At 37.1% G+C, this 20,012-nt stretch overlaps 1 protein-coding gene across 2 annotated transcripts in view; it reads right to left on the reverse strand.

Moving 5' to 3' along the window:
- The window catches only part of XIRP2 (xin actin binding repeat containing 2), a 290,913-nt gene extending 271,119 nt beyond the window's left edge, over positions 1-19,794 (reverse strand). For both annotated transcript variants that reach the window (XM_019922232.3, XM_019922231.3), the window contains exon 1: positions 19,378-19,794. In XM_019922232.3, coding sequence (XP_019777791.2) covers positions 19,378-19,794 — 417 coding nt within the window. The remainder of the gene's footprint in view (positions 1-19,377) is intronic.
- Positions 19,795-20,012: the final 218 nt, after the last annotated feature.

Consider the following 20,012-nt stretch of genomic DNA (forward strand, 5'->3'; position numbering starts at 1 on the left):
ACCCTGAAAGAGCCAGCTCATTTTAACAAGGGCTTTCCATGCACCCCTTCCTAAGGTACTTAATGAGTACACCCAACACGCTTGGCACTCTGTTAAAAACAACAGAGGGAAGGAAAAGGAAGAGAAGATGTGTTCTTGCCTTATAATCCAGGTGGATAATCAAGCAAGGTAGTAAAATAATTTATCACTCAAACTGGGACACTTTTGAGAATGGAAAGAATTCTATTAAAAATTATGCTGCGGCAACATATGTAAACCAGGACTGTTCCTACAAAGCAGGACATATTGTTACCGTATAGATCAGATATGTATAATTCATTCTTAAACAGCAAAATGCGGAATTGAATTTGAAATGATACAGAGTAAAATAATATATAAAATAGAACTAAAAGAGCATCTTGTCATAAATAAAGAAAACAAAACAAACTTATACCCCAAAGTTAGATACACCCAATTATAGTGAAAAATTAAAGTCAATTTAGCACCAATGGGCAGAAGCAAGACATAATAAGTAGAAAAAAAATCAAGCCACTCACTATACACTTATTAGAAAGGTTAAAATTCAAAATACTGAGAATTCCAAATGATGGCAAGCTATGGACTTGTTAGTAATAATGTACCAATAATGGCTCATCAATTTTAATAAACATATCACACTAATGCAAGATGTTCGTAATAGGGGAAACTGGAGGTTGGAGGGAGAGGGGATATGGGAACTCTGTATTTTACTCATTTTTTTCTTTAAACTTTCTTTTCCCTAAAAATAAAGTTTATTATTAAAAATGTGAATATCAACATCTGGAATATTATCTTGACATGGTAGTTGGAGGAAACTAAAGAACCCTTCTATAGGCATAAAGGGCCCCAAGGTAGCACCACTGGACAGGTGTCTGCATGGAATAAAGAGCTGGAAGAAAGGAAATAGATTATTTTTTAAAGTTTTGTTAAATAAGAAAATCCAGCTCAGCATGCTTAAGAAGATTATTTGTACCCAATATAGGCTTAAAATCAGTCCCAATATCATGCTCAGCATTCATGATAAATAAATTACTGTAAGTAGATACATTGGCTTGGCTTCTCCTTCCCTTGGTATTGCTCCTTGGACAGGTTCCAACAGTACAGTATGCTGAGCATTCAGGGGCAAAATCAAAAAGAGAAAGTTAGGCAAAGTCCACCTGAGTCATTAGTACGAAGTGGAAAGGCAGAGATATAGACTGGAATACACCAGAAGAATTCTAGAACACATCCAACACTAGGAGCATTTTACTGGGGATGTTGGAGCCCTGTATAGGAGCTACTAGAGTGCAATGCCCAATAGAACTTTCAGAGATGTTGAAAATGCTTTATATCCATGCTGTCCAAACAATAAACACTAGCTACATATAGCTATTGAGAACATGAAATATGGCTAATGTGACTAAGGACATGAATTTTGAATTTAATTCAATTTTAATTAATTGCAGTTAAAGTAACCACACGTGGTTAGTGACTCTGTAATTGAAAATGCAGCACTATAAAATAGAGTGCACTCCCGAGACTGAACCAGGAAGAAACAGAAAATATAAACAGACCAATCACAAGCACTGAAATTGAGACTGTGATTAAAAATCTTCCAACAACCAAAAGCCCAGGACCAGATGGCTTCACAGGCAAATTCTGTCAATCATTTACAGAAGAGCTAACACCTATCCTTCTCAAAATCTTCCAAAATATATCAGAGGGAGGAATACTCCGAAACTCATTTTATGAGGCCACCATCACCCTGATACCAAAACCAGACAAAGATGTCATGAAAAAAGAAAACTACACACCAAAATCACTGATGAACATAGGTGGAAAAATCCTCAACAAAATACTAGCAAACAGAATCCAATAGCCCATTAAAAGGATCATACACCATGATCAAGTGGGGTTTAAACCAGGAATGCAAGGATTCTTCAATATACGCAAATTAATCAATGTGATAAAACATACTAACAAATTGAAGGAGAAAAGGAGAAAAACCATATGATAATCTCATTGATGCAGAAAAAGCTTTTGACAAAATTCAACACTCATTTATGATAAAAACCCTCCAGAAAGTAGGCATAGAGGGAACTTACCTCAAAATAATAAAGGCCGTATATGACAAGCCCACAGCCAACATTGTTCTCAATGGTGAAAAACTGAAACCATTTCCTCTAAGATCAGGAACAAGAAAAGGTTGTCCACTCTCACCACTATTATTCAACAGAGTTTTGGAAGTTTTAGCCACAGCAATCAGATAAGAAAAGGAAATAAAAGGAATCCAAATTGGAAAGGAAGAAGTAAACCTGTCACTGTTTGCAGATGACATAATACGATACATAGAGAATCCTAAAGATGCTACCAGAAAACTACTAGAGCTAATCAATGAATTTGGTAAAGTAGCAGGATACAAAATTAATACACAGAAATCTCTTGCATTCCGATACACTAATGATGAAAAATCTGAGAGTGAAATCAAGAAAATACTCCCATTTACCACTGCAACAAAAAGAATAAAGTACCTAGGAATAAACCTACCTAAGGAGGCAAAAGACCTGTATGCAGAAAACTATGACACTGATGAAAGAAATTAAACATGATACCAACAGATGGAGAGATATACCATGTTCTTGGATTGGAAGAATCAATATTGTGAAAAATGACTCTACTACCCAAAGCAATCTACAGATTCAATGCAATCCCTATCAAATTACTAATGGCATTTTTTACAGAACTAGAACAAAAAATCTTAAAATTTGTATGGAGACACAAAAGAACCTGAAGAGCCAAAGCAATCATGAGAAAGAAAAATGGAGCTGGAGGAATCAGGCTCCCGGACGTCAGACTATACTACAAAGCTACAATAATCAAGACAGTATGGTACTGGCACAAAAACAGGAATATAGATCAATGGAACAGGACAGAAAGCCCAGAGACACGTCCATGTACATATGGTCACTATACTTTTGATAAAGGAGGCAAGAATATACAGTGGAGAAAAGACAACCTCTTCAAAACATGGTGATGGTAAAACTGGACAGCTACATGTAAAAGAATGAAGTTAGAACACTCCCTAACACCATACACAAAAATAAACTCAAAATGGATTAAAGACCTAAATGTAAGACTGGACAGTATAAAACTCTTAAAGGAAAACATAGGAAGAACACTCTTTGACATAAATCACAGTAAGATCTTTTTTGATCCACCTCCTAGAGAAATGGAAATAAAAACAAAAATAAACAAATGGGACCTAATGAAACTTAAAAGCTTTTGCACAGCAAGGGAAACCATAAATGAGATGAAAAGACAATGCTTAGAATGGAAGAAAATATTTGCAAATGAAGCAACTGACATAGGATTAATCTCCAAAATTTACAAGCAGCTCATGCAGCTCAATATCAAAAAAAAAAAAAAACAAAAAACAACCCAATCCCAAAATGGGCAGAAAACCTAAATAGACCTTTCCCTGAAGAAGATATACAGATTGCCAACAAACACATGAAAGGATGCTCAACATCACTAATCATTAGAGAAATGCAAATCAAAACTACAATGAGTTAGCATAAGGTATATTTTTTCTCATTCTGACTTAATTCACTCTGTATGACAGACTCTAGGTCAATCCACCTCACTACAAATAACTCAATTTCATTTCCTTTGATGGCTGAGTAATATTCCATTGTATATATGTGCCACAGCTTCTTTATCCATTCTTCTGCCGATGGACACTTAGGTTGCTTCCATGTCCTGGCTATTGTAAATAGAGATGCAGTGAACATTGTGGTACATGACTCATTTTGAATTACGGTTTTCTCAGGGTATATGCCCAGTAGTGGGATTGCTGGGTAGTATGGTAGTCTAACACATATATATGGAATCTTAAAAAAAAAAAAAAAAAAGTTTATGATGAACCTAGGGGCAGGACAGGAATAAAGATGCAGAAGAAGAAAATGGGCTTGAGGACATGGGGAGGGGGAAAGGAAAGGTGGGACGAAGTGAGAGTGGCATGGACTTATATATACTACCAAATCTAAAGTAGATAGCTGGTGGGAAGCAGCCACATAGCACAGGGAGATCAGCTCAGTGCTTTGTGTCCACCTAGTGGGTTGGGATAGGGAGGGTGGGAGGGAGATGCAAGAGGGAGCAGATATGTGGATATATGTATAGCTGATTCACTATGCTATAAAGCAGAAACTAACACACCATTGTAAAGCAATTATACTCTAATAAAGATGTTTAAAAAAAAAGATGCAGGTTGAAAGTATAAAAGGTAGAAACAATAAAAATAATAAAACAGAAACAACAACAAAAAAAACTACAATGAGGTATCACCTCACACCAGTCAGAATGGCCATCATCAAAAAATCTAAAAACAGTAAATGCTGGAGAGGGTCTGGAGAAAAGGGAATCCTCTTGCACTGTTGGTGGGAATGTAAACTGATACAGCCACTATGGAGAACAGTATGGAGGTTCCTTAAAAAACTAAAAATAGAACTACCATACAACCCAGCAATCCCACTACTGGGCATATACCCTGAGAAAACTATAATTCAAAAAAAGTCATGTACTACAATGTTCATTGCAGCTCTATTTACAATAGCCAGGAGATAGAAGCAACCTAAGTGTCCATCAACAGATGAATGGATAAAGAAGATGTGGCACATATATACAATGGAATATTACTCAGCCATAAGAAGAAACAAAACTGAGTTATTTGTAGTGAGGTGGATGGACATAGAGTCTGTCATACAGAGTGAAGTAAGTCAGAAAGAGAAAAACAAATACCGTATGCTAACACATATATATGGAATCTTAAAAAAAAAAAAAGGTTCTGAAGAACCTAAGTGCAGGACAGGAATAAAGATGCAGATGTAGAGAATGGACTTGAGGACGCGCAGAGTGGGAAGGGTAAGCTGGGACGAAGTGAGAGAGTGGCACGGACATATATACACTACCAAATGTTAAACAGATAGCTAGTGGGAAGTAGCCGCATGGCACGGGAGATCAGCTCAGTGCTTTGTGACCACCTAGAGGGGTGGGATAGGGAGGATGTGAGGGAGATACAAGAGAGAAGATATATGGGGATATATGTATACATATAGCTGATTCACTTTGTTATACAGCACAAACTAACACACCATACTCCAATAAAGATGTTAAAAAGAAAGAAAAAAGAATATACTATGCCCACTCTTAACTGCTTCCAGCACCATGCATACCAGCACTACTGCTCCAAATGGAGAGAAATTTGAACCAGCTGACTGTAAACCAGAGGGGGCATGTCTTGTACACCTTCATTATTCAGCAAAGAGTTAAAAAATGGCTATAGTGTATAAGACAGTATTTCTAAACATGAGATCAATAGATTCACATAGGGGAAACACTCGGGGTGGTCACTGACAATGTGAAGTTTGGGTATCCGTATCATATCTACTGGATCAGAATCACCTGTGTTGAGGAAGAACCAGTATTCTGTACTGTTAGCAAATTTATGTACAAAGTTCAAGAAAGACAGTATAAAAAATGTACTTTTTAAGACAAAAAAAATAGAATGTATGTAGATGACATACATAAGTATATGATATTGTATACAAGCCCATGACAGTGGAAATTAGAGCTGAGATTATATAACTGAGATGAAGCCTGGATAATAAAAGGTTTACCATAAAGGACTAAGATACGAGACAGGAAGGTAATGTAATAACGTAGGCAAGAAGTGACAAGGGCTAGGCGATAAATGAAAAGTGAAAAGAGAAATTGGGAAATGTGGAGTTGAAGGCGAATGAGCAGGATAAATTAAACTATCAGAGAGAACTCTTGGTCACTGCACACAAGGTGTTGTCATTGAAAATATATGGGCTTTGGGTAAGAAGTTGATTTAGGTGGAGAATAATGAGCTCAGAATTGGGCATTCTGAGGTGGTTGAAGAATATCCACATGGAAGTTTTCAGAATGAGTTAAACACTGGGGGGACAGAGCTGAGGTAATAGGGTAAGATTGAGATAAACATGTCAGCATCATCTACATAGGGTCAAAAATTGAAATCACAGAAAGAGAAGAATGAATCTGAGCGACTGTCCACAGTAAGTAATTCAGAGAATTAAAAAGAAGCACAAAAAGCAGAAAGAAGCGGACTATATTCCTGTTCATTAAATTTAAAAAATTTTATTTGGTCTTGACCTACTATCTTCCTCCTCTCTGGTTGCCTTCTTCAGCAGCTTTTAGGCTTCTAAATTTCTCATAGTTAGAGGGTTCCTCTACATTTAGATTTTATCAATTAGAGAATTTGCCTTATAATGAGTATTAAAATAAACTGCAAAGTTTTTTTTCTTTTCTTTTAAAAAATGTCTCAAAAGGGAACCCTTGCACACTGTTGGTGGGAATGTAAATTGGTGTAGCCACTATGGATAACAGAATGGAGGTTTCGCAAAAACCTAAAACTTGAACTACCGTAATGACTCAGCAATTCCACTCCTAGGTATTTATCCAAAAAATGAAAACACTAATTCAAAAAGGTACATGCATGTCAATGTTCATAGCAGTATTATTTACAATTGCCAAGATATGAAAGCAATCCAAGTGTCCATCAACAGATGGATGGATAAAGATGTGGTATACATATGTATATATGTGTGTGTGTGTGTGTGTGTGTATATATATATATATATATATATATATATATATATATATATATATATATATGCATACATATGTAATACTACTCAGCCATAAAAAATAATGATCTTTTGCCGTTTGCAATAACATGAATGTACTTGGAGGGTATTATGCTGAGTGAAATAAGTCAGAGAAAGACAAATGCTGCGTTATATCACTTATATGTGGAATCTCAAAAATAAAACTAGTGAATATAAAAAAAACTCACTTTTTCTCTCTCTTTTTCTTCAAATATCTCTAAATATCTTTCTTTGGGTCAAGTTACACTAAAATCATCTCTGCTTCTATTCCTAGCCCTTGAAGGAGAAATAAATAAGCCATCATTGATTGCTTTCACTTCTTTATTAAGCTCCTTGTTAGTGTGGAAGTTATTTTGCACAAAGTTTCTTGTTCATTAGAGTAGAAAATTTCAGCTTACTCTAAACGCTATTAGCCAAATAGACATAATACAAAAACTAGCCTTTAGTAATAAAGCCTCTGGGACTTCCCTGGTGGTCCAGTGGGTAAGACTCCATGTTCCCAGTGCGGGGGGCCAGGATTCAATCCCGGGTCAGGGAACTAGATCCCCCATGCACCCCACAACTAAGAAGTCTGAATGCCGCAAATAAAAGATCCTGCATGCAGCAACTAAGACCCGGCGCAGCCAAAATAAATAATTAATTAAAAAAAAAGAATAAAGCCTCTGGACTCAGCCTGTTTGGACAATTCCTTTTTCAACCTCTTCACAGAGGGACCTTAGACAAAGAGGGTTTATTTTTACTAAGCCTCTGTTTTCTCATCTGCATAATGATGATGGTGTCCTAGCTTACCTTATAGGGTAGTTATGAAAATTAAAAGAGAAAATATATTTCAAGTGCTTACATAGCTGGCACACAATGGTCATTTTTAAATGTATTTATTTTTTTAATGTATTTATTTTTAAATGTATTTATTCAAAATATGAAGTTTATTTATGCCATATTTTATCAAAGTAAAATGACATCATTATTTTATGCACCTCTAAGAAAAGGGGAAAATCCCGGCAAACTATGAAATGCCATTGACTACAAGAAGCATGTCAATTTCAAAGATGTTAACATGCGAAAAAATGTCTTAGAACTGAGTATATCAAGTAGTGTTTGTGGTATACAAAGTTGAAGAGTTGTGTGATTTCTATGACTGGCTAAGATCCATTTATACCAGAAACACAGCTGTGAGATCTTGTATGAAAATGGACAATATGAATCCAGAGAACACTCAGAGAGTAGTAATTAATATTATGGGTTCTGGATTGAGATAGACTTGGGTTCAGATCCCTGCTCTGTTACTTACCAATGGTGTATCCTTGGACTAGTTATTTAACTTATCCACCCTGCAGCTGTAAAATGGGAATAATGATAGTTCTGAATTTAAGATGACTGTGAGTATTAAATGGGCAGCAATACTCATGAAGCCTTCAACAAAGTACCTGGCAAATACTGTGTTTAAAAATTAGTACTTGCTAGCCATTCACAGCAGCACAGTGCCTTATCCTCCAGGGGTCTAGGGGCAGACCAATGTTAGGATGAGGTGAGGCATTCAGGGATAACATCAAAAATACGTGGGACCTGCAAAAAAAGCTATACCTATAAACCAAAGAGCAAACTTGAAACATATCTCAGGGAAAACACAATTGCTGGTCCTGGATAAATAAGTGTTTTTAGAGACATTGACACATGCCCTACATCCTCTCAAATTTACTTTTAAACATAAAATATATTTTTAAAAACCTATGTATTAGTGTGTGTGTGTATGAGGCTATGGAAGAGAAAGAAAATTTGTCTGTGGTACTCCTGATTTTTGTTTGTTTTTATTGTTGTTTTTTATACTTTGAATTTCCTTTCCTATGAGAATTTCAAACATATTTCAAAACACAAGTAAAAAAATTGCCCTAGGGGTTTCCCTGGTGGCACAGTGGTTACGAATCTGCCTGTCAATGCAGGAGACACGGGTTTGAGCCCTGGTCCGGGAAGATCTCACATGCAGCAGAGCAACTAAGCCCGTGTGCTACAGCTACTGACCCTGTGCTGTAGAACCTGCAAGCCACAACTACTGGGCCCACATGGCACAACTACTGAAGCCCGTGCGCCTAGAGCCCATGCTCTGCAACAAGAGAAGCCACGACAATGAGAAGCCCCGCGCACCATAACGAAGAGTGGCCCCCACTCACCGCAACTAGAGAAAGCCCGCACGCAGCAATGAAGACCCAAAACAGCCATAAATAAATAAATTTATCTTAAAAAAATTGCCCCAGCACTCAAAAATAAAGGTAAATGGGAAAGAGATTAAATTATAACATCATTATGACCAGAAATGGATATATTTTATATCATCTTTATCATTAATAAAAGATTCTGACATCTAATCAAGGTTGAAATCAGAACATTCTAATTAATTTAAATGTTTGCTCCGGACATGGCTCCATGAATGGCAGTGGGGGGAGAACTGCATCATTATGATGTATTACCATGGTTTAGAGCAATCTGTCTGATGGCGTCTAATAAATGACTTTACATTGACATAAAACAAGTTAGTACACTATTAAGTACCATAAATCATATTTGGTAGTAGGTGTAGATGAGAAACATTAACGGAGATTGAATTTGTTTCAGGTGTTTGAAACTCATTGCGTTCACTTACCACTACACATTAAACAAAGAAATAGCTTTCCAAGTAGGAAAATGTATTAACCATTTGATTTCCACACACAGTATAGTGAGTGCAAAACAGGTGCTAAAATAAAGGTACAGTTTGGTGTCTAAAGGCTGGTTGGTATCCAGGAAGAGGGTTACCAGGGTGACTGTACCTGTTGTAATAGCCACATCCATTCTGAATTATCAGTGCCTCCAGTGCACTTCATGCTAAATATCTTGAATTTCAACCCTTTCAAATGATTCCAGACTTCTAAGTTCAGTTAAAGAACTTCACTTGAGGAATAAACCAGGCAACTACATTAAAGAAGGCTTTACTATATCAACCCTGGGGATTGGTACTCAGTAAGAAAGACCAGATAGGGGAGCCTATGAAATTAAGAAAGTTGGCAGCAGAGGGGCTAGCTCCAAAGAGAAGGAAGATATTTTAGGAGCATTGGGAAATCTATCAAAAAACTATTTTATACACCAAAAAGAGGGTGAACATTTTGGAGGGGCTGGCAATGTATTCTACAGATTGAAGTTTGCTGTCAAATCAGCAACAGAACGGCAATAGTAGTTATAGTTTCTGGAGTTTGAGTCTGAGACGAGAGATAATTTGAGTTTCTTGAATTTGATGCAATGACTTAGAAGGACTATAATCAAGACAGAACCAACAGTTTAAATAACAGCAACACCTCCTACAACTACAATAAAAACAAGGCAAGCACTCTACTTCTGAAAATGTAGTGAAACTCAGTGAGTGGAATTGGGGTATAAATTTAAAGCTGATCTAACTACAGAGCTGTCCATAACACTCAGCTTCTGAACTACTGATTAGGCTCCTTAAATTCTCCTTGTTAGAAAAACAATTAATTGCAGAGAATCTGAGATTATAGGCAGAGATTAAATGGCTAAAACTTCCAAAGTTTTAGAAGTACAGGAGTAGTGAGCTAGGAATCATGGTCTACAAAGGGATATAAAAATAATAAACCTGTGAGGTTTGGAAAAATCAGGACAAAAGAGGCCATAATCCTCCACTCCACAGTGCTAACGCCTCAAGAATGATCATAATATTTATTTAATTTTTTATTTTGAAATAACATTATACTTATGGGAAAGTTGCAAGAATACAGAGATTCCCAAATACCATTTGTTCAGCTTTCCCTAATCTTAACATTTTATTTAGTCACAGTATGACTGTGAAGCCAAGCAATATGTAGACCTTATTAGAATTTCACCAACTTTCCCACTAAGGCCCTCTTTTCTGGCCCACGATTCAAAGATCCCGTCCTCAATTTAGTTATCACATCTCTTTAGTCTCCTCCAATCTGTGGCGGTTTCGCAGTATTTGTCCAGCATGGCCTTACCACTTTTGAAGAGTAATGGCCAGCTGCTTTATATCATCCCCGTATACATGGGTTTAAATGATGTTTCTCATGATTAAACTGAGATTACATAGTTTTGGCAAGAATACCATAGGAGTGGTATTTTGCCCTTTATAGTACATTCAGGGGGTACATGATATCAATATATCTTATTACTGGTGATATTAATTTTGATCACTTGGAGTTTGTTTTGTGTGTGTGTGTGTGTGTGTGTGTTTCCTGAGTCTGTCCACACTACATGGAAGTTTAGCTGTCAGAGTGCTGTGGAAGGGATCCCTGTGTTATTAGAAAGAGAGGCAAAGCCCTGAGGCTGTTCTTCGGGGCAAAGGTTCCAGGAACAAGCATCACTGGTCTCCTGTGACAAATTCTAAACACCTTGCAGGTGCCTGCAGGAGCAATTGGCCCCAAGGATATGCAGTGGAATGGTGCCTTCGGCTGGCTGTAGACTTGGACCTTAGTAGACATCAGATTGTGGCCCCAGGGTTCCATGCTTGAAGCCCCAGGTGCTGCCCTGGGGCCTTCCTTCTCCTAGAAGGCTATAGATTTCTGGCCCACATGTATGCAGTTCACTGCCCTATTTTGGCTTAGGGCAGTCTCCCCTCTGCACAGCCTTTGGGCCAGAGCCAGTTGCTCAGTACCTGGTCAGGAACCCTTGGGCAAGGTGCCATTGCGATGTGACACTGACTGTGAGGTTGGGCTTAGTGATGATGAGGATTGGGGTTTACTTGATCAAAGCCTTGAGCCAGTCTTTCCATTTAGTCTGGAAAGAGGCGCCCAAATGCCTGTTGGACCAGTTGTCTGTCAGGCGCTGTCTAGCACTCAGCTTCATGCTTTGAGATGCCAGATCAAGTGTTCATCTCATTAACTCAGTTCTGACAAAACTGCTTTGACATAGTCTCTGGAGGTGACCAGATGTGGGCTAGGGAGAGGGAGAAGGTGAGGATGAGATGGCATTTGGACTGCTGGTTCAGTGATTAGAATGTCATTTCCATGGCCCTTGGTGGAGACAAAGGCCCTGAATAAAAACCAAAATTCTCCCTATTTAAGCATCCTTCCCAATGTAATGTTTTCTTTATTTCTCCTTTTAGCTTATCCTGATGGTAAGGTAAAAAAAAAAAAAAAACCTGGTAGCATATGAAAATCAGCCATGGGAGGACAGGAAAGGGGAAAAAGAGTCATGTGTGGGACTCACAGAATTAATTCAGTCACTAAGAAGAAATGTCGGCTAAGCATCAGGGGGAGACAAGGTGGGTAAAAGAAAGTGGGTTTGCAGCAGAGGCAGCAGAGCTGGTATCAATTTTCTTATAACACAAGGGTGCAAATCCTCACTAGTTTTTCAAGTAAAATATCAAAGAATGCCAATCCATGACCTGACAGCAGTTCTCCCAGTTGAAGGTGAGTCAATATTGCTTAACATCTTTCTGTGGTTACTGGCACTACATTCTCTACAGTCATATTGTGACTGCATATATCACTGCAAGACACACATGAGACGAGATGGCAGTTTCCTCAGAAAGTCTTTAAGGGCACACAGATATGTTCAGTTGGGAATGTCACCATCAGATCACAGAGCTATCTTTTCTTCAACTAACATAAAACTGCACAGGAGGCAGTAAAATAATAAACATGTAAATGGAGGAAAAGAACAACCAAAGAACACTAAAAATATCTGGAAAAACAAATTATATTGTGAAGAAAAAGCAGCACAAAATGAAACAAAATATGGCCCATCCTTGTGGTGTCTTTGAAGTCCAAGTTTAATTTGTTCTGTGTATGTGTGTGTGTGTGTGTGTGTGTGAATACAATAAACACTTTTATACCATGTAAGTCTCATCTCTTTCGGATTTGGATTTTTGACTAAGCACCAGTGACTTCTCTTAATCGGAAAGAACAATGAAGGTGGCAAACATATCTCTGCCTAGGGTCTTAATAAAGCTTTGAAAACTGTAATTTAACAAATTGTCTTTTCATCTCAAAATGGGATTGTAACCCATGTTGGAAAGCTTCATTAACATTTGCTCCACTCGGCGAGAGCCCTTCTAGTGGGGCCTTTGCAAAAGACTAAGGTGTTGTCAGACTGAAATAAAAGCTGCTTCGCCCAAAGCACTTTTCCAATTTTAGAAACCATAGAGTGTAAGCTTCTGCCTTTAGGTGAGAAAACAAAAGCCCATTGAGATTAAATATTTTCTCTGAGGACATTTACTGAGCTACACAAATGATACTGGAGAAGAGAAAATAGAAGAAATATTAATTTGGTGCTATTTGGTGTTATTTCTTTTGTGTGTGTGTGTGTGTGTGTGTGTGTTATTTCTTAAATTTCATTTGGTGCTACCTCTTAAATACCTCTTCTCTTTCAGGTGTTATATAACTTTATCTTCACAAAAATCCTGTGCTGTATTAATTTCCTTATTTTATAGGTGTGAAATTAAGGATTAATGAGGTGAAATAACTCATTCAAGTTCACACAATGAGGAAGTAGCCGAGCCAAGGTTTCCAGCTGATCCTTTGTCACCAAATATGCTTTTATATGCTATGCTGAAATGAAAATTACAATTCTGTATAATATATCCTCTAACAGAAAAAATAAAGGAGTGATCTCATTAAACTATTTATTCAGTTCTACAAAATCTACTTGCTCATTTTTCAGGCAAAGGAAAATATATTTTCTTTCTTCAAAGATCTTTAAAACTCTTCCCATAGGAAAAAATATATTTATCTCTATATTTTTGAGAGTTTGGTGGACAGATATTTCAGCAATAATTTTCAAGACTGTACTAACCTCCATCTCGTTAGATGCTTTTACAAAATACATCACGCTTGACAGGAATTATTTCAGAAATACTGGAGAGACAGGAGGGTGGGAGATGGAGAATCATAGGCTGTGACAAAAGTAACTGCCTGCAAAGAGTAGTGCTTCTTGCTCTCTGAGATTAGAGATAAATTAATCCCTGAGTCCCCACATGCCCAAGTGTAAGGAGCAAATATAAGTTCAAGCATCTAATGAAGTGATTTTGTAGTGGAAGCAAACTGCAAGCCATGACTCACCTGTGCTTTTAAAGGCTTGATTTTATGCAGAACTAAAAAGTAGGAGATGAAAAATTGGTCATTAAATGAAAAACCAGAGGCTTTGATTATTGGAGGGAATGAAAATAACATTCTGGAAACTATGCCATATTTAATTGTTTATATCCTTTTCAATCACTGATGCACATGTAGGTCCATAGTCCCTTAGCCTGTGTCTTCATGTTCTCCTTTAATCCTCCAATCATACAATAGATCAAATTAATGCATTCTGAGGCAGCACAACTAGCTAGAATAGGGTGATTGTGCTTCCTGGGTTTGATCAAGTTCAGCTCATGTTTGAATGCTCTATGTCAACTTAGGGCCTAAGTAAATTAGAGCAACAGTCTCTGCTGGAACATTAGGTAAATTCAACCTGATTGCACAAGTGAGTGAGATTTTTGAGAAAGATCATAACTGTGCATTAAAAACACAAGTAAGTCACTAAGTAATCTGTGAAAATCAGATCATTTACTATTTGGAGTCTAAAAACATGAATGGAATAAAGGCAAAAATTAATTATTAACTGAAGCAAGAAGCCCCTTATTTACACTGGGATCACAGTGAAGGCTGAAGTGATCCTTTAGGGGGGCTTGCTCAGTGGTCTCACTGTCCCAGCATTATGGACAGCAACTAGGAACTTAGAAAAAGAAGGAAGAACTTGTACAACCTGTTCTGCTCCAAATTAGTCTAAACACTGCTGCTATTCAGAACTTACTACCCAGAGTTAAGAGTTGATTTTGTTTAAACATTGTGTGTATATTCCATATAAATTCTATCATCCATAGAAGAAACATGAACTAAAGCAAGTGTGTCTCACAAGTGCTTTGTGTTTATTTGTTCCCTTATTCTTTCTTTTCTTCTTCTTTTATTATAGTAGTGTAGTAGTAGTAGTAATAATTTTGCCAAACTTTCCTGATAAATTCATCCTTTTAGGTGACTATGTGTTGCATATCAAATACAGATCATCCCAAACTAATATTTATTAATGTTGCCTGGTTACTTAAAGTTACAAGCGTTCATATCATCGACTACATGTAGAAGAAAGCCAAGATCTGATTTTGAAACATAGGAATATGTTCATCAGGGAAGAACAAAGGAAAACTCAAAATCATATACTACCCAACCATTTTTAACAATGTTTGAAGAGCCTACAATATAACTGTGTTAGTTTCCTATAGCTGCTGTAACAAATTACCACTACACAAATTTGTGTTGTTTAAAACAACACAAACTTATGATCTTATAGTACTGGATATCAAAGTCTGAAGTTAGTGTCACTGGGCTAAAGTCAAAATGTCTTTAGGGCAGCATTCCTTCAGGGTCCTCTAGGGGGGAACTGTTTTCCTTGCTTTTTCCAGTTTCTAGAGGCTGCCCACATTGCTTGGGTCATGGCCCTATACTACTCCCATCTCTGCTTCTGTCATCGTATCTTCTCTGATTATCTCTCACTCTGACATTCCTGCCTCCCTCTTATAAAGACCCGGTTTCCACCTGGTATACTTCGGGAGAATCTTTGCATCTCAAGATCCTTAACTTAATCACATTTCAAAGTTCCTTTTGCCGTATCAGTAACATATTCACAGGTTCTGGGGATCAGGATGTGGACATCTTTGGGAAGCCACTATTCTGCCTTCCACAATAATTATCATCACTGTAGTCAATTAACTGAATCTAAGAGAAGAATAAGACATGAATTTTATCCACAAATAATTGTCAACATGGATCCTTTTGTGTAAGGTCCTCCTCCTAATATTTGCATTAATTCATGATATATTAAACCACTCTGATTCTTCAATGTATTTAAGTAAACTTGCCTGTGGTAGATTGTTTACAAAGTAGCTCCAATTGTTCCTCTCCTTGTACCTGTTTACCTTTGCAAATGTAAGTTTACAACTCCTCCTATCAAGAGGTGAAGTATATTTCAGCACATTAAAATCTGGCTTGTTTTGTGACTATTTTGGCAAACAGAATATGGAGAAATGATGTGTAAGTTCTGAGCAAAGACCTCCAGAGGCCTCGGGAAGTTCCACTATTTTTCTTGAAACTTCTATGACCTGGGCATAAATCTGGGCAACCTGCTGGAGGAGGAAAGACCACATGGGGCAGAGCTGAGTTGTCCCAGCTCTGTAGCCATCCTAGACTAGCCAGACCCCTGCTGACTTGGCCACTGACCATAGATGTATGAGGGAGACCAGAAAACACTAGATAAACTTCCCAGCTCACCAGAGACTTGTAAGCAATCACAAATGCTTATTGTTTACAGCTGCTAATTTTGGGGTTGCTTGTTACACAGCAAATGCTAATGGATACATTGCCTTATATAATAACAGTTTAATATTTCTTAGTGTTCCAAGTGGATATGACATTCTCTCCAAAATTTATAATCTTAGATTCTTGTAAAATTCTTAAAAACTCTTTTAAAATCATGTTCCATACCATTTATTTGGGATAATGTCTGTGTGAATTTATGTCTTTGAATTACAGTCTGCCTCATGAGCATAAAAATCTTCAGTTTAAAAGTTCATTCAAAGTTGCCTTTATAAGGTGTTTTAGAAATGATAACAATAGGTTGTGTCTCACTTTGGAAATTATAAAATGTCAGCTGGCAAATTATTTTAAGATTTTCTCATTAATTTTCTATTGCAATTATGTTAGGATAAATTGTTTTAACAAAAGCTCTGGAATACAGTGAATACTTTTAGGGGTTGAGATCATCTCTCTTTTATGAGCTTACCTACTTATAGAAAATAATATTGGCTCTTATAGTTTCTTTTTCCAATTAACAAAATACTTTTCTAAACTATCTGTTAATGGAGACTTTTTAATAAATAAAGACATGTTTTTCCTATGTTCACTGAAAATGCTTTAAACAAATATCTTTGTGTGCATATCTGTAAATATATATACATATATATAAAACATTCCATGCCTTTAAAAATTCTGTAAACTTAGACTGAACTTCAATAATTTTATGAACTTTGTCTTAACAAGTGCCTTTTGCTGAAGTTTTCTTCTACAGCAACATTAAAATGCAGTTCTTATTTTTTATTGATGAGGTGATCTGCTAATTGCAAGAACTTTTCTTATCTGTAATTTTTTCCTGTCCTTGCTTTAAATATCATAAATATTGAATATCTTTCCCCACATCACCAGTATCTCAACAGAGAGTTTCCATAAATATAAGCATCAGTGTTATAAAGTAGCTAGAATATTTTTGGATAATTTATGCAAATAACTGTTATTAATTTATAATAATAACAGAAAGTACTGATATGAGAAAGAAGAAAGATATCTATAGAAATAAAGGGTTAAGGGTTAAGTTGTATATAATTACTAAGCTTTTGCATGAAATATATAATTTTAAATTAAGGGGAGCTAGGACTCTTTTCACTTAGTAACATCATAAAATGATTCACTGGAGGAAAGTAAGTTAATTCCTCATTGGATTCTCATTTTTCTTTTCCTTTTTTCCTTCTTCTTCTAGAAGTCATACGGAATTTATATAGAGAGTTCTGCAAACATTAACATTCATTTATATAAAATTATTCTAAAATTCATGTGTGTCTCTGCAGATGAGAAATTTCTAAATGTACAATCCATGTTTCATACATTTAGGGCAATACCATATTATGGCATAGTACCTTAGAATACACAGAACACAGCGTATTAAATATGTTAACCGGCTTCCCTGGTGGCGCAGTGGTTGAGAATCTGCCTGCCAATGCAGGGGACACAGGTTTGAGCCCTGGTCTGGGAAGATCCCACATGCCACCGAGCAACTAGGCCCGTGAGCCACAACTACTGAGCCTGCGTGTCTGGAGCTTGTGCTCCGCAAGAAGAGAGGCCGCGACAGTGAGAGGCCTGTGCAGTGCGATGAAAAGTGGCCCCTGCTCGCCGCAACTAGAGAAAGCCCTCGCACAGAAACGAAGACCCAACACAGCCATAAATAAATAAATAAATGTTAACCAAATTTCATTTTTGTAAACCAGTGTTTTCACATATCTGACTTCTTTCCATAATTATTTTTATAGGCACCAGATCCAAAAATCACATAGCATACCAATAGTAGGAATCTCATATTTCAACCAGAAACCCTTATTAATGTTTCATTTTTTTTTTTTTTTTACTATTTTGTACTGCTCCAGATGAGGATGGGTTATATTACATAATTTATAAGGATGACGACTTCTACCTTTGGCCATTTCTTTTGTCAATTATCTTGAGTAAATGTCAAAATTGTTACACTAAAGTCAACAGAGAGTGAATGGAAACTCTTTTCTGTGGCTTTACTTTTCTTAATTCATTAAGATAAAAATAAATGACATTGTAAATATCATAAAGCCATAAACAAAGAGGATTGCACCTGTAGAATAAAAAGGAGGGAAACAAAGTCCTCAAACTGGAGATTGGTAAGCGGTTGTATTTTTTGAAAAATCATCTAGTTTCAACATAACCTCATAAATATAACTTCATATTCCTTATTCTCATTAAACCAAGTTGAGTTACTTGATACACAAGAATGGTCTCATCATAACTACTGTATATGTCCCAGTACAAAACATGGGAGCAACTATTAGCAAAATAATTTATTTTGAAAATTTTTCTATTTCTGTGAAGACTTCAATGAAGGCTAATTATCCATTAACAAAAATAGGACTGTGCCTCCCTGTTAGCTGTCACTAGGTTAAAAAAGGAAAAAGAACAGAGCATGGAGTTTGCTTCCCAATGGAAAACCTGAGATCATTTATTAATTCTTTATGAAATTCAACTATACTCTCTTATGTAGGGGCCCTAATGAGTGTAAAAACTTCAAGTGATTTAGTTTAAACAGTAGTAGCTTTTAATTGACAATAGAAGTATAAATGTGGTCTTCGTTAATAATGTTGCTAATCCTATTTCCTGCATTTGATTAAATGTACCATTTAGCTAATAGACATATTTTATATGTGACATTATAATATACCATAATCACTGAGGCATAATCATCATCTACCACAAAATATTCCAGACTGTATGCCCAGTGGGTATACACATATTATAGATAATTCTCACAAGATCCCTGGGAAGTAGCAGATTAACACATTTATATTCACGAGGTTAAGTGTCATGCAGCTAGAGAAGTAAATAGCAGGTTTCAGGATTAAAATCTAGGTCACTGCTGGTTCCAGAGCCTTCACTTGTTCCATTTCACCATCATTACTGATAAATCCTCGTGGAGTTCTAGCTTAATGCAGCACCATTTGTTAGATGTTTGAAGTACAAAGACAGGTAAGAAATTGTCCTTGCCTCTAAGGAACTTACAACTTAGTTGTGGAAACAAGGCACATACATAAAGAAACATCAGTATAAAAGGGCCTATCAGAGCTGTTTTTGTGGGAGTGAAAGGAGGTCGGGTCCCCATTGGAACAGACCATAGAGGAAGTCAATAAAAGAGGATGCCACATTTCACACTGTATTACATGGTTGCTTCAGGACATCTGTCTAGAATAGCAGTGAGGGGGAAAGAAATTACATGCTTACAAATAAATCGCAGACTAGGCAAGATGCCTTACTTGTCTACTGTAAATTTGAACTCCGAATCAACGGCTCCTTACCTTCTGGCTATACTCAGCTGGTCCGGCTTGTCTGTTTCCACTCCTAGGAGCTTCAAACACACTCCTCAGCTCATCAAGGGCGATGGAGAAGCGTTCGATCCTGCGCCGACCACTCAAGGAATCCTCCTTCAGCACTTCTGGCCGGCCATAGTCCCTAGAGTTGTCGCTCTTGTCCTCAGGAAACTTCTCTTCAGGCTCTGAGCTCAACATCTCTTCTCCGACACTGCGGGGCAGATTTGGGGGATCTGGAGGTCCAGGCATTGAAGCTACCTCTCCTTCAGGTTCAAGCAATTTGTTTTCTTGAGGCTGGAAGAGCCTGCAACGACTGCCCCTGGGACTACACTCATTTTTCTGGTAATCGCTGGATTCCCATTTCTGCCGCAGGAGGTTCAGGGAGCCCTTCTGCATTGGAAACATCGATGATGCCAGGTTGTCCTGCAATATCAAAAGTCCTTTCATCAAAGATATGCATGTGAGTAATTTTCCAAACACTGTGTTTAGGAGTGCCAGCTCTTGGGATTTGTATTTCAGTGTAGAAATCCAGCTTTGCTATATAATTTCTGGCTCTTGACCCTATGAAGCTATGTCAGTTAACCTAGAATTAGATTATGGAGAGGACTGATTTGTACAGCCGA

This window comes from Tursiops truncatus, chromosome 7, assembly GCF_011762595.2.
Source record: "Tursiops truncatus isolate mTurTru1 chromosome 7, mTurTru1.mat.Y, whole genome shotgun sequence".
Classification (NCBI taxonomy): Eukaryota; Metazoa; Chordata; class Mammalia; order Artiodactyla; family Delphinidae; genus Tursiops; species Tursiops truncatus.